A 17,011-nucleotide genomic window follows, 5' to 3' on the forward strand; every position below is an offset into this window, starting at 1 on the left:
GCCGCTTTTGACCAAAGCCCTAGAATACGGTGTCGCCTGGTATACAGACAGCTCTTTATTTCAATCAGGAGGTCTGCTGAAATTCATTCGAATGTCCTCTATCTCTCTGTCTGTATATCTCTTTCTGTTAGTTGGGGCTTTAAACCCTTATCAGGAGCGTCGCTACGGCAATGAATTTAAGAAAATATTGACAGCATAAAGGGAATGACATCGGATGTAGAATAAGACCACTATCATCAATAGACGCTTTGGTATAAAACCTTTCATTTGTTGATAAAATGGAGGTTACAACATTTCCTCCTGAGACAAGAAACAAGAACAATTCCCAAATTACACACTATTCACTAGATTTCCTATGGGGCCTAGTGCAGAGGGAAGGGAATAGGATGCAATTTAGAACACAATCGATCCACGACATCAATCAAGCAAAAAGAGATAACACCTTCCTGTCTTCCCCACCTCAACCTCCGGAGCATAAAGTCAGATGATCGGTTTAATATCAAATCCTAATCAAACCCCAATTCAACCCAACATCGTTAGCTAACTCTGAAACATGACAAAGAGACTGGTCACCATGAAACATGACACAAAATGGCACCTAATCCCTGTGTAGTCCAGTATGGACGGAATTGGGGGGCGATTGGGAACATACGAGACCTAGCTAGGTTTTCTCTTTCCTTATTTAATTTGTATTATTTATTTTATTTTTTTGGGTGGGGGGGGGGGATTATTATATCTCTACCGGGGGGGATCCCATCGCTCGTTGACCGTGTCCCAAACGCCGCCCTGTTCCCTATTCACTGCACTACATTCGGCCAGATGCCCATGGGCCGCTCCCTCGGGTCCTGGTCGAACATAGTCCCCCTGAATAGGGAACAGGGTGGGATTTGGGACACGGACGCAGTGGTGTAGACCCCTGAAGAATTCTATTAACCCTGGAGATGTCTGCTTTAATAGCATCACGCCCTGCTTAGCATCGCCACGTTGATCCTGAGAGGGGGTGACAGGGGGGGTGAGGTGGGGTGGGGGGGGGTGGGGGGAGGGGTATAATGAAGGATAGAATAATTTACTTTTTAACAGAATGTATCAAATGGAGAGCGAATTCATCTTCCTTTTATCGCTGCTTTCATCCATCCATCATCCATCCATTCATCCATCCATCCATCCAAATGCAACATGCCCACACCATTCAAGCTCTAGAATGAGTTTACATTCACAAGATAAGTATAACAAATATATTATTTTAGGTTGTGTGCCTGTCTGTGTGTGTTCGTGTACGTGCAGGTTTTGGTGTGTGTGTGTGTGTGTGTTGGGATTTTCATTGCGTCCTGGCATTGATTGCCTCAGACGCAGGCTTGGTTGGTTTCTTTGTTGCTCGGAGAATCAGATCAGATGAGGAGTGGAGTTCTGCGGTTGTGTGTGTGTGTGTGTGTGTGTGTGTGTGTCACTCGGCTGATAGCGAAGCATCAAATCAATCCAGTCACCTTGAACTCCGACGATGACAGAATAACATGCTGGAATTGGCACCGGTCCGTAATGGCAGCCTATTCTCTACGTAGGGCCCTAGTCCTGCCCATGACCTGTAAGACTGTGGTGAGAAGTGTGCACTACACATGAAAGGAGGCTATAATTGGGACTCATTTTTGGTCTATTACTTAGCTTGCCCAGCTAGCTTATTCCACCAATACTGACAGAAAATAGACTAGATGGCAGAGATAGAGATACAATATACAGGTACGAAGTGTTATTACCACTAATGTTATTGTTATTATTATTATTATTAAAGATTCATTAAATGGCGTAGGACCACTGGTTTTCCATGACTAATTGAGGTATAGTGATTCTTTATTTTTTTTACTTTTTCATTTTCTAGATTAAACATGGCATATTGCACATCCTGCCCAAAATGATAGGTTTCATTTTTTTTTGTTTTTTGCAAAAATCCCAGACTGCATCTGCAATAATAATAATGAAATACAAGTAACATCCAAGATTTTTTTTAAAAACAGTGTACACCCCGCCAATAACTTTCATACGCAGCCCTTAGCATAATGGGATGTTACCACCACACCTGCGTTCAAACCCCTGCTTTTAACACATTTCATATCGTTCTCGTATGCATCTCACTCTTTTTTATTCTTACACATAGTTCTTAATGTGTCACTTGCACACAAAGCTTTGAAAAGAGGGGGATTCCGTGCAGTATATCAACTTCATAAAAAATGATGGGTGTTAGTGCCGTTTGTTCAGGCGTGATGAAATGCAGAACACAATGTGTTTCTGAGGGTGTAAACAAAACCCTTCTGACCGCCTTGTCACACACACATACACGCACAGACACACACTCACCACAACGTCTCCCTCCGAAACCCATGACCTCGTATGAATACCAGGCTTGGTGTGACCCTGTCATGAGCCTTAATCTGGAAGATAATCTGCGCCCCACTGACTGTATTACAGCAGTGCCTCCCCATAGCATTTTGTCTAAGGCCCTCTCATCGACGCGCAGAAATTGAGGTGCTGTGTGGTTTTCGATGCACCAGGGGTCCAGCGAGCCGTGAAAATGGCCCAGGGCCCACGGCATCCCTCAGGGAGCCCAAAGAGCAGCTGACAGAACATAAGCATGTAACATAGTTGCTACATACATGCTTTGATTACAAAAAATCCCCAGGCCCTCTATGAGCTTGTTGAACATACTTGTTTCATACATGAACACCAGGGGCTAAACCTGCGTGCATGTGTCATACCTATGTTTTTTATGAGGAAAACCTTGAGACTCAGGAAGACCAGGTGACTGACAGACAGTCGGTTAGACTCAGAGAGACCAGGTGACTGACAGACAGTCTGTTAGACTCAGAGAGACCAGGTGACTGACAGTCTGTTAGACTCAGAGAGACCAGGTGACTGACAGACAGTCTGTTAGACTCAGAGAGACCAGGTGACTGACAGTCTGTTAGACTCAGAGAGACCAGGTGACTGACAGTCTGTTAGACTCAGAGAGACCAGGTGACTGACAGACAGTCTGTTAGACTCAGGAAGACCAGGTAAATATAAATATAAACAGTCTGTGAACCAGAACAATGAACACACAACACACAGACCAACACACAGACTGAGATCACACAGAAAGACAAACATCACACAGACAGACAGACATAACACAGACAGACAGACATCACACAGACAGACACATCACATAGACAGACAGACACCACACAGAAAGACAGACATCACACAGACAGACTATTATATACTTTATCACTACGCTGAAGATTGCGTGTCTTCATTTGAGCCAGTTTGACACTTACAAATTATCCTGAAGCAACAGAACGTTTGGATTTTGGATTAAAACCTATGGATGTTTTTTGAAGGGCAAATCAAATCTGGGATCATTTGCCAACTTTACAAGCCATTTTAAACTTAGAATATACTACAATTTCTACTTTCCTGATAGGATGATTAAATTAAGATACGTCCTTTGCAAAGTAGAAAGAAAATATCCTTAGACAAGGTCTTTACGAGATCCTTTCCTTTGAAACTGTGGGGGAACCATTTATACATTCTTCACGTACATTTTTTTAAAGGCTATATAAAAAGAACTCTGTTAATTTGTTGTTTATTTCTTAAAGAACTATTTGAAGAACCCCAAAGGTGTATTCCAAAGTTTTTGGACGAACCATTGACAATGCATGATTTGAAAGCTTCCCCAAAGCTTCAACGTGAAGAACCCTTAAATTGCCCTCCAAAAACCTGTACTTCTTAGAGTGTACAGTATTGAAGCTATTGTTTCCTAAACTTCTGAAGCTATTTAGAGGCCTTCAAAGAGGCAGCTGGAGGCCACACAGCAGGTAGGGCCCTAACAGGCAGCTGGTCAGGAAGTGTGACCGAAGCCGGGATAAAGGCAGACACTGAGGAGTATCGTGAGTGCAGGGTGGTCCTCAACGAAACACAGCATCCTCTCCACGTCTCAACACCTCCATTAAAGCACAACAGAGAGCCATTGAGGGCCGTATCACAAAGAAACTCTTGTAGCCTCGATACACAGTTGACTGAAGTAACAGCCCCCTGACACCGCAAAGAAACCGGCGGTGAGACTTTAACCAGCGCCGGGGGAGTGTCATCCCAGCGAAGTTAACAGACCACAAAGGACAATCACAAGACGAGGTGGAATCAGAGTGGCTAATTAGGTCTCCGCTTCAAATCGGGTCTCTACCTCACCATGCCGGGGAGAGGCTGAGGTGACCAGGCATTAGCCGAGTGGATTGTCGTGGTTTAACAGGAGCCGTTCCAGGGCCACAGACCCCCCCCCCCGGGGGGGCGTCTTACCGTAAGTAGTCTCTGCGACAGAGGATGAGGTTGGCCTTGGTGTAGAGTGTGGAGCCCACCTCCCCCAGGCGGCAGTCACAGCAGGCACACTTCAGGCAGTCCTCGTGCCAGTACTTGTCCAACGCCTTCAGCAGGTATCGGTCTTTAATCTTCCGGTTGCAGCCGGCACAGCCCTTTGGCTTGGTGTCCGGCTGGACGGAGAGCATTTGTATACCTGGGAGGGGAGACGAATCGCAATTTAGAAGGTGTGGTTGAATTTTGTCACGGCTTTCGTACCTGGAGAAAAGAGGGGTGTGAAGAATATTGTGTTTTGTTAGAGCGATATGGTGTAACGCTCTGCTAACTGTTTTCGGTACACATAGTCATACGCTAGCGGTTTGCACTCACAATGCTTGGTCAAATGTTAGCGCTCATGTAATCCTATTGCTAACTGTTAGCGTTCACACACGCTAACAAAGTGCTAAAGACAGCTCTCCTCACACACACTAGAGGACATTTTGAGCAAATAAGGACATGCAGTGACTTGATTTTTAAAACGACAGATTCACACAGACCTAACACACACACAGACCTAACACGCACAGACCTAACACACACACAGACCTAACACGCACAGACCTAACACACACACAGACCTAACACGCACAGACCTAACACACACACAGACCTAACATTCACACACACGTGAGAAACACAGACACAACCCCACACAGAACTAACACACCTGACACACACACAGACTTAACACACAGACACACATAGAACACTAACACACACACACACTCAGAAACCTAACACACAGACCTAACACACACAGACCTAACACACACAGACCTAACACACACAGACCTAACACACACAGACCTAACACACACACAGACCCAACATACACACAGACCCAACACACACACAGTCCCAACACACACAGACCCAACACTAAGAAGGAAATAAATACATGAGGCCATGAATCCTGATGTCTTCCTACTCCAGAAATACACCCTCTTGTCCTCTCTCTCTCACCCTCTCTCTCACCCTCTCTCAATCTCCCACTCTATTTCTCTCTCACCCTCTCTCTCACCCTCTCTTTCACCCTCTCTCAATATCCCACACTATTTCTCTCGTATCCTCTCTAGTGTGACTGGGGAGTGGTCTAAGTGGTGGAGCTTTCTGGGTATTGTCAGGGGGCTAAGCGGGGGTGTGAAGCTGTTTTGTTGGGGTGCAGAGGGGAGGCCGCGGGGGACAATGTGGCCTCAAACCAGCCCACAATTACTATTCCACCCCCATCCCCCCCATTCCCTTTTGTTAGCCCTATTCACACACACACAAACACACACACACACATGCACTCAGACACATAAACACATCCACACACACAGATACTAGGCATCTTTCTCACTGGCCCAAAGTGTAGATTCTGTGAGCATGACTGCATCGTACACACACACATACACACATACACATATACATATAAAGTTTATCTTTGAACAGTATCCAGGGGTGTTAAAGACTATCATACTGTTTGCAAACAATTATTTCCTTTATGTATCTCAGAACAAAGTACGTTTATAAAAAGTTAACCGGTCCTACAACAAAAGAGCTATCACAAAATGTGTAAGGAGTACATACAGTAGCTACATAAAAAAGACAGTAATGACATTCAGCCTCTAAAATACTATAGCCAACAGGTATAGTATTTGGCAACACTTTTAAAATGCTGACAGCCTATCTAGTTATGTATCAATTTACATGTATGTATATACCTACAGGTAGCCTATCAATCAATCTACATATTTCTATATCTATATACATACATACATACATATATATATATATATATATTAACTTTAAATATCTGTAAGAGATGCCACTTGTATCAAATTCACCCCTTTTGTTTTTAAGCATTAAAGGACTTGGTATGGTTGTGCCATTGATCAATCATACCCATGGAATAAAGATTACATTTTTTTATTTTAACCCAAAGTCAACCTAAATCCAAGGACAGCTACTATTTACTAACCCTCCAAATCAGGTGTCTAATGTCTATATTGCAAAGTCATTGTTGTTATGTGTGTTGTGTTGCATACACACCCGTTTACTACAATGCCAACACAACAACGACAACTGGTGCATAAAACACTAGATGTTCCAACAGGACCTACCACGAATTCTGTCCAGGTCATTCTTTAAGACCAGTTATACAATAGTGGCTGATGCGGTTCTGGAAAGCTTTCATTCAGATCCCATTCAAACCAATGCTTTTTAAAGTGCGGTATATAAAACACCAAGGATACGCATCAAACGGATCCCGCCGCCTCTCAGTTGCGGTAATGAGCTGGCCCGATTTTTATTTCCGTTTCGTTTTAAATAGTTGGTATTCTAATTGGCCGTATTGGATTGTGTGAGAGGCGCACGGTTGATTGGCTCAGTTCTGCGCCCGTTGTTCAGTTACGTTCCGAAGGCCTCGGCTTCCACTCATCCGCAAACAGTCTGCTCTCAGCTCTCAGTTGAAACACTTCAAAGTGACCGCCCGTCGTTACCAACCAAACCAAAGAAGTTTCGACTCTCCGTCCCCTTCAACTCATTCTGAAATCAGGTTAGGACCCGTCCCTTCCTGTTTTCAAATGTAAGAGAAATCCTGTAACCTTATTGGTCCAAATACTTTTTCTTAGGTGAAATAAAACCACGTTATTTTGAAACGTTGGTTTGTAAAATGATATACAACTAAATAATTTGGCCTGTCAGATTTTGCAAGTACTAAAAAAATATTTTCAAATACACGATTGATAGGGCCTAGCCTATAACTTTAGCATTCTGAGCCCTAAACATGGACTGTATAGGCTATTTTAATATCTTATAGACTCAATAATTCGGATGTTTAATTAACCAATGAGAACAAAACGTAAAATACGTCAACCAAAAATACGTCAATTTTGCCAACAGGATCCTTCTGGCTGATTCACTGTAGGATAAGCTAGGCTTTTATGAGCACATTCTGAATTAGGCTACACAGCCTACGACTTCACAGGTTAAATCAAAGTTTAGAAAAAAACGGTTCTGGCAAAAATGCTGTCTGCAGCCTGGCACGTAGAGGTGACGACAGAAAGGGAGAGAGCAAACAGCCGCGCGCAAAGTACCAATTTGATTCCCTCTTTTAACCACATCACAGCTGCGCGAGACGGAGATGCTGACATTTCACCCGGTTATCAGTTTAATTACGGTTGCCATGGCAGCATAGTGCTCGGTAAAGGCCAATAAGGGATTTGCTGCTATAGAGAACTCAATGTTCGACACAGCTCGCAACACGACGGCGAGAACAGAATAGAGAGAAAGAAAGACAGAAAGAGAGAAGAGAGTGCTGGAATAGTATGCGAAATGCAAGCGCTGGGCCAATCCTGAATCCTACATTTCCATGTTTTTGGCAGTGCCAATCACAGGCTATAATTAGGGATTAGAGGAGCATACATTTTATAGCAGTTTAAGTGTCTAGTTGCTCTGTAGAGCAAGTAGCGTACTGTAAACTATTCCATGTTCAGCCTAAACACATCATACGGGGCAGATCCTATTTCAATTAGGCTATGTTTTGGGTATTTTTCCCCCTAAAATCGTTCAATGTTTAGATTAGATACATTTAGTCTCCATTATTCTACGGACAACCTGCGCATGAACGAAAGCTAAGCTACATACAGACAAAAATTACTCTACATCATCCGATCTAAAGCAGTGTAACTTCTCTCTGCTCTTCGCATTACGTCAAAGCACGAAAAACCAATAATGAATACTGGCACCGAGCCACCTCTTTATGCATACAACCAACCTCCGCACAAACAAAAGCTCAAATAAACCTAATTCTCTTACCGAAACTTTTCTCCCTTTTCTGCATTTGTTGACCCTCTTCGGGATCCCGAATCACCATGCAACAAGAGATCAGCCCGAGCCGCAGAACCAAATATTCCCGATTGGTTGGATTATCTCTGTGGCCAAGTGACCAAGCAGCCAGCTGTATGCACGCACGCTCCGCTTCGTTCTCGCGCCGAGGGTGGCTCGCTTTTGTTACAATTAAGAACCCACCTCCTCGCGCGAAAAAATACAATAAAAGGAAAAGAAAAACAACAATAAACAAATCAAAGGAAGAACAAGACAGGAGAGACAAGGGACGAGAGAGTCACCGCTCCGCTATCAATGAGCGCCACACTGTGATGTGATAAAACCGCGTTTGTCACAACAGCGCTCGGGTATGAAATTAGATCGGCCAGCCAGCCAGCACACAGCATAGTCAGTCGCAGAGAGCTTGGCGAGTGGCAGCCAGCGAACAAATGACAGCGGATGACAAAGGCATATGCTTACCCCTTCGCGGCGCCCTAATCTTCAAATCCTATCGTGCTATCAGCTTGCTCGTTGGCGTAGCAGACTACAGTGCATAGCCTTTGCAGCGGGCGGTTTCAGTGCGCATACGGACCTGCCAGTAGGCTAATGAGACTTTTAGTCTGTTTCATATCACAATGAAAAAAAGAGAGGAACAACCCCAAGTCATTTATTGGACAGCTTTGAGAGAGATAAATAGAATGAACATTACAAATCAGAGTTTTACACACACACACTAACACACTTACACAAACACACCCACACACACATATACATATACATACATACATATATATATATATATATATATATATATAGCCTATGTGTGTGTGTGTGTGTGTGTGTGTGTGTGTGTGTGTGTGTGTGTGTGTGTGTGTGTGTGTGTGTGTGTGTGTGTGTGTGTGTGTGTGTGTGGGTGTGTGTGTGCGTGTGTGTATGGTCATATAGATAGGCCTAAAGAATATAACCGTAACGTCACTTCACTGAAAACACCTGAAAGGATCCTAAATTCCAGAGCACGGCTGGAACCCACAACATGCCATTTGACGAAAGGTCAGTATAATCAAGCATTTATTCCACGAACAAATTCAGCAAAAAGACGACAGGCTGTTTTCTGACTAGAGAGACCAGGTACTAGACCAGGTTGCTACTACTGAAATAATAGGCTGTCGTAACAGGACTAGAATATAATTCCATTAAAGAAAAACAATTTGAAAGATTAACTCACTTTCATCGGGGTGCGTCATCGATGGGTATATAGGCTAATGCCAAAGTGAATATAATCCAAACCTATATTTTTTATTAAAACACGTCCTCCTCAACTCACCTTTCTAAACCAAGTTACGCTGTAAGAAGGCTAACTTCTGAACGGGCACCACCGCGCTTCAACAATCCAACTGCCTATATATTCCCTCTGTGCGTGAAGTTCAACAAACTGACATATCTCTACGACGGACTGGCCAGCGGAGTGGTGTTCGGTGCCGAAATAATGAGGTCCTCGTGGATCAACAGATCATCAGATCATGAACGTGCTGAGACGAGGCAGTTGTTAGAGACAACAAAAGCTACAGGTGTTCCTCCTTATATCCGCCGCTGCGCTGAGCCGAGCCGTGGTTAGCCTATGCAATAGCAGCTACTGGAGAGGGGGAAAAGTAAAGCTGCGCTTTATTATCTTCAAACCCAATCCCGCAGTTCCACGGAGACATTTCACCATGACAATGATAAGGTCATTCATTCACTTATTACCCACAGCTCGCAGACTAACGGGCGCGTGCGTGCGTGCGTGCTGAGCGCCCTCCCCTCCCACGCTACCCCTCCCCTCCCACGCTACCCCTCCCTCAAATACTCAATTTTTTAAATGATCTTTCTGTTTGAATTCTTGGGCGCGCACACGAGACGCGAAATTGCACCGACTGTACTTCAGAGCTTACCGTTTCCATGTTTGTTTATTGCAGGGGATGCATCACTGTCTTTCCTCTATGTATGTGGAGAGTCAGTAGAGTCTGCACTGTCTAAGAAGTTGGCCGAAGAAAGGACAATAGTAAACGATGCCAGGACTCCTTTAAATATTTGAGAAATGTCATGGCGGTTCTCTCTGGAAATTGTATTGGTTCATCTCATATACATTTAGTAAATGTTACATCTAATTGCTGTATAAGATTTAATAATGCTTTTTTAAAATCACCTTGATGGCCCACTCTTTTTATGGAGACAGGGTCAGAGCATGAATATCACTATATGACCTTTGCCAAACCGTTAATAGGTCATATTCCATGTCATAACACTCACATGATTATATGTTATTGATGTCTATTACAATCAATACAATCATAAGCAAATGGCCAAGACCTGGGACATATTTCCTCATCATGCAAGCACAAGTAACATAGCGTTAATCCGATATAAACACGTTTTGCAGGCAATATGTTGTTATGTTGATGTAGCAGGAGGGTGCTGTGAGACCGAAGATACCTACTGTAGCAAAACTGTGGTTTAATAGAGGATGATTAAATTGAAAATGTCTCGTGGTTTTTATTCAACTCTTTCTCCATGTTCTTTCTGTTATATTAAATAAATGAAATAAGGGGCATGCGCACCTGCTCTGCAGTTGTCAGTGTCGTTTGTACGCCATGACTGATTGGCAGTTAAACTACATCTTTATTCAAATCCAAACTGTAATTAATTAAACGTTGTCGAACACACGGAAACACACGCAAACACACACATTCACACCCACTAAATAACTACAACTCCGCAGACAAAAAGCCAGCTTTTCCTCGCATGACTGCTTTTCCTCGCATGACAGGATATCAAAGTTAACGTTACTTTAATTTAATATATACGACAGTTAAAACTAGGAAGAAATGCCTCCATCAGTTGTCTTAAATAAATCATATAGTCTATGACGGAGAGAAATGTGAGAGAAAGATATGGGAAGATTAAGATACGATAGAGAGAGAGAGAGAGAGAGAGAGAGAAGAAGAAGAAGACTGTACGAGAGGAAGAAGTCAAGTTAACATGCAGGACCATGCCAATCAAAAGCTCAGTCAAAGAGATTGACTCCCAACTGGTACCACTGCCTCCATAAAGTGCACTGGTTTTGACCAGGACTGTATAGAGTGATATGGGACTCACACTAAAAGACTGATTGGTAATGAGACTTGTCATAAAAAGCTCCTCTGCATGTTCTGAGTGATGGGATGCATTAAATCTGACAGGTTATTACCTGCCTGTAATTAGCTTTTGTCATGGATTGAATTATTTCAAAGCGGCCATATCTTTATAATCAGGCAATTTAAAGCAGGGGAGAAGCTTTAGTCCCTTCGTTTAACAGGGTTTAAGCAAACATGATGAGAGAGAACGCCAACCAGCTCTTTTCTTTTACACCTTCCCTCCTTCAACCACTGTATCACGACAGTTATTCATTCGGTGAGAATATCATCATGGAAAAGTATGGGATAAAACGCAATAAAAATGCTTAAGAAAGAGATGTAGACATAAAGCGCGATTTGATGGGAGCGTGGGTGTGTTTGCACGTTCTGCACGTAGAGTAGCTCCTTAATGTGGAGAAAAACGTTGCGGGACAAATCTGCTGAAACCTTTAGCTAACGGGCATCACCACCACGAAGAATGGCTTGTTATTACATTGCGCCCTGAAACAATCTCTCTCCGCGTCCCTCTCCTTCCTTTCGTTTCACGAACGAGCCCACGAACACCCCCCTCCCCAACACACACACACACACACACTCCAGTCATGAAATAAAACGGCAGTAGAGAGCAAGTAAACCCACTCCGACAAGCCACGGATGCGATGCGTAGCCTATACGCTGCCAGATATCCCGGTTCCATGGTTGCGCTGACTGAATGAGAATGATTACCGCGCTTCGGAGAGGAACTCTATTCAGGCAGGATTGAAGTAAAGCGATATATTTTCCTGGTAGCCTATATGCTTACCACCAGCTTAACTATCCTTTCAGTATCCTCCGACCATTCATTTCAAGCGGCGCTATCGACTTAATCCTTAATTCTAAACCTCTCCTCCAGCTATAGTGTTCGGACATACAGCAGTGGCTGCAGCTCCCAATTCAACATCACCACACAAGAACATTGAAGTCTCCTACCTTCTTTCAGAGGGATGCTCATGCGTAAAAATATAACCAGTCGTTGACGGTCGGCGCTTTATCTCTTTTCCTTTGATCTGTTGAGTGTCACATTGAAAACAAAAGGGCCCGCTAATTGTATAGTCCTTAATACTCAGCCTGTTATATTACAATGCTCAGTGCGCGCGTAATAAGAAGCGCAAATATATATATATATAGTGAGAGGGAGAGAGAAAGAGAGAGTAGCGTGCTACCGGGTTAAAGAAAGTTGCGTGATGCTACGAGTTTTTGGCACAATTGTAGCCAATAGAACTCGTTTTTTTAAGTCGCAACGCCGGTGTGGAAAAGCACCACCTGCCTCGACTAGACTCCTCTCCTCTCTCGCACTCGCTTTTTTCAGTCAGTCTCCCCTCTTCTTCTGTTCTCCTTTCCCCCAGCAACGTCTGTTCGTCCACCCTTTCCGCCTTTCCTTATTTCATTTACTGGAAGTAGGCTACTCTCAGATCAGAAAAAGCGAGAGACCTGAGCCGGATCGCATGTCTACCGCTCCTATTTAAGCAGTCCCAGCCTCCTCTCCTCCTGTCTCTCGCAGGTCCCTAGTCACTAACGCGCTCCTCACAGCACATCTCCCTCCTCTTCTCATCCAAGGAGCTGACAGGCAGCACCGTCAGGGAAGGCTGCAGCCAGCGAGCGCATGTTGCTGTAATAGACCTCATTAAGCTCTACTTACAGATGTTCTCTTAACATAATTGATCTGCAGTGCGGGTTGAGAGGACGGCAACCTATTCCCCAGCCCCCAATTATGGCGCCGGTAATTAGATCCCCAACCTCCCTGTATCGTTTCTCCACATTCAGCCTTCTAACATTCCCCCAAATATCAAAGTATCTCTTTCTCTCTAAGAGACCCCCCCCCTTCTTCCACCCTGACTCCTCTCAACACCTAACCTCCACATCTCCACCTCTCCTCTCTCCTCTCTCCTCTCTCCTCCTTCCCATTCAGCGGTAGACAGGCAGTCCTCTGACGGTATTGACAGTTAGATGTGTTAACCTTTGTAGTAGAGCCAGACTTAGTAAAGCGCTCACTGCCATTGACAGAGCTCACTTTTCTTGATTCTCCCTCTCTCTCTCTTTCCTTTTTTCTCCCTGCTGAAATTCCCTGAGAATGAAGGAGTGGTGGAGACAGAGAGAAGCATGTGTGAAGTGAAGAGGGGGGTTGGGGGGAGAGGGAAAAAAGTTTGTACTTTAAAAAAAAAAGAAGGTTGTAATGATAATATCTCTCTGGGGGAGGATCTTTTTTCATTATGTCTTTTTATGTTGAATAAATCCTCTGGATAGTTCGTGGAGAGGGAACGGATGATGCTGAGAGCCGGTTGAGGAGTCGAGCAAAGTAGGGACGTTTTTTAGAATGTCAGTCAAAAGCAATGAGCCCTAAATGCCCCTTATTCACAAGGTAGCAGCCTAAACTATCCTGACCAGGACTCGGAGGGAACTACTCAGACATGTAGTCCTCTTGGGCCCTGGTCAAAGGTTTAGTGCACAAAGGAATATGGAATAGGGTCCCATTTGCCACAAAACCTTTTCAACAGGCCAATTAGCGTACATGCTAAAATGGAAACCACTCTGTGAGTTGTTAATATCACAACATTCTTTAGGTCTTTAGAGACGAGGTACATTCGTTGTCTGATTATGGATCAGGGATGTGCAGCGTGCTTAATTCACATCTCTGTCTCTCTTTCTAAACGGGGCGGCGTTGGGAGGATCGGTGTGTTCCTGTGTTGATTCCTGCGTTTGTCATGTCACAAAGACAGCCCTCACACGGTCTGGTTCCACATGGTTAGGACTTGAGATTCCACAAGGAAGTGTCTGAAAATAAAACCTTTTGTGGGAGAAGTGCGGGGCTAGATGGTGTGACCAGTGGTCGGGTTACTGTAAAGCAGTTGTGTTGTTTTTATTAAGTAATCTGCTGAAATCCATTCCAATTGTCTGTATATATCACATTATTAGTATTATTTTTTGTGCCGCCACCATTCACTCCCACTCATACGGAACGCTGAAGTTACTTCCTTGTTAAATAGTAGCGCAAAGAGTCATGGGATATTCAAATCCCTTTGTCTCGCCTTCTATTATTGAACCGACCCCAAACAAATGCTCAAACTGGATGGCGGTACCTCAATTTTGTTGTATTTTTGAATGTATTTTTTCTTTACATATTTTTGGTTTCTCTGTTGCAGTATATGTTTGTGCTTCCGTATTTCAAATACAGAGAAAATGTGGGTATATTGTTTATGGAGGGGGTTCGGCGTATTCCACATGCAAATGTTTTTTTGTTTTTCTGGGAGTAGCTATATCAGCCATGAGCTGGCAGACACATCTGTAAACCATCCATATTAACAGACATGATCTATCTGTCAACCATCCATATTAACAGACATTATCTATGTGTCAACCATCTATATTAACAGACATTATCTATCTGTAAACCATCCATATTAACAGACATGATCTATCTGACAACCATCCATATTAACAGACATTATCTATCTGTAAACCATCCATATTAACAGACATGACCTATCTGTCAACCATCTATATTAACATAGATTTTCAATCTGACAACCATCCATATTAACAGACATGATCAATCTGACAACCATCCATATTAACAGACATGATCTATCTGTCAACCATCTATATTAACAGACATTATCTATCTGTAAACCATCCATATTAACAGACATGATCTATCTGTCAACCATCTATATTAACAGACATTATCTATCTGTAAACCATCCATATTAACAGACATGATCTATCTGTCAACCATCTATATTAACAGACATTATCTATCTGTAAACCATCCATATTAACAGACCTGATCTATCTGTCAACCATCCATATTAACAGACATGATCTATCTGACAACCATCCATATTAACAGACATTATCTATCTGTAAACCATCCATATTAACAGACATGACCTATCTGTCAACCATCTATATTAACATAGATTTTCAATCTGACAACCATCCATATTAACAGACATGATCAATCTGACAACCATCCATATTAACAGACATGATCTATCTGTCAACCATCTATATTAACAGACATTATCTATCTGTAAACCATCCATATTAACAGACATGATCTATCTGTCAACCATCTATATTAACAGACATTATCTATCTGTAAACCATCCATATTAACAGACATGATCTATCTGTCAACCATCTATATTAACAGACATTATCTATCTGTAAACCATCCATATTAACAGACCTGATCTATCTGTCAACCATCTATATTAACATAGATTACCAATCTGACAACCATCCATATTAACAGACATGATCAATCTGTCAACCATCTATATTAACAGACATTATCTATCTGTAAACCATCTATATTAACAAACATTATATATCTGTAAACCATCTATATTAACAGACATTATCTATCTGTAAACCATCTATATTAGCATAATTTGAACTCTGTTTATATATTCCTCCTACAATATAAATTTGTCTCTGCAGCACAATCAATAATTATTATACAGCTTTACAATATCAGATCATTTTTATTGATGTAAGGGCAGACAGTACTCATTATAACTGATGACATCTTATTCGATTTCTTTCGTGACCAGCCACGTGCTGATTGGAATTTAAGCACTTACAAATTCAAACTAAGTGGGTTTTTTACTTACAAACGTCAGATTCATGAAGAGAGGAACCAACCTTTGCTTACATTCTAAATATCCCACACAACCTGTCTATGAAAACATCCAAATGTAATAACTATGTTATTCTTGTATATCAAACTGTGTTATGGTGCCCCCGCGAGACAGAGCGATGTCCTCAGGTCTTTTGGAATGCCAGTGCCTGGTTGACTGTGGGGGCGTTCCATTGACAGAAACAGAGGAAGTGGGGAATAAATCCAAATCAAACGACTGACCAATGGGCCGGGGTCCTCTGAGGCAGCCTGGGAGGCCTCTGCACCCCTCATCTCCTGGCTGCTTTGCTCCTCCCAAGGCTCCCGCGTGGCTGCGGCAGGGCAGCGCTGAGGGCAGCCGGGCTTGGCATCGCATTCTTCTTCTACATCTCCGCATTTCCTCTGGCTTCTTTCTTGGCCTCGACCCCAAACTTCCCGTTTGGCGCCCTTAAATATCTGCCCTGACGAGGTCCTGATGGGAGGAAGCCGCCAGCCCTAATGTTATGGAACCTTCTGGCAAAATTATTCAGCCCCCTTAAGTTAATACTTTGTAGCGCCACCTTTTGCTGCGATTAAAGCTATAAGTCGCTTGGGGTGTGTCTCTATCAGTTTTGCATATCGAGAGACTGAAATCTTTGCCCATTCCTCCTTGCAAAACAGCTCGAGCTCAGTGAGGTTGGATGGAGAGCGTTTGTGAACAGCAGTTTTCAGTTCTTTCCACAGATTTTCGATTGGATTCAGGTCTGGACTTTAACTTGTTGGAAGACAAATCCCCGTCCCAGTCTCAGGTCTTTTGCAGACTCCATCAGGTTTTCTTCCAGAATGGTCCTGTATTTGGCTCCATCCATCTTCCCATCAATTTTAACCATCTTCCCTGTCCCTGCTGAAGAAAAGCAGGCCCAAACCATGATGCTGCCACCACCATGTTTGACAGTGGGGATGGTGTGTTCAGGGTGATGAGCTGTGTTGCTTTTACGCCAAACATAACGTTTTGCATTGTTGCCAAAAAGTT

At 43.1% G+C, this 17,011-nt stretch overlaps 1 protein-coding gene across 7 annotated transcripts in view; it reads right to left on the bottom strand.

The window, feature by feature from the left end:
* The window catches only part of lmo3 (LIM domain only 3), a 53,828-nt gene extending 40,891 nt beyond the window's left edge, over positions 1–12,937 (bottom strand). The window contains exons 1-2 of one of the 7 annotated variants that reach the window (XM_010898983.5): positions 8,182–8,629; positions 4,327–4,540 (exon numbers count right to left, since the gene is read on the bottom strand). In XM_010898983.5, coding sequence (XP_010897285.1) covers positions 4,327–4,540; positions 8,182–8,239 — 272 coding nt within the window. In that variant the 5' untranslated portion in view covers positions 8,240–8,629. The other 6 variants (XM_010898984.5, XM_020053134.2, XM_020053132.2 and 3 more) reach the window with 6 other exon arrangements.
* Between the last annotated feature and the right edge of the window lie 4,074 nt (positions 12,938–17,011).

This window comes from Esox lucius, chromosome 14, assembly GCF_011004845.1.
Source record: "Esox lucius isolate fEsoLuc1 chromosome 14, fEsoLuc1.pri, whole genome shotgun sequence".
Lineage (NCBI taxonomy): Eukaryota > Metazoa > Chordata > Actinopteri > Esociformes > Esocidae > Esox > Esox lucius.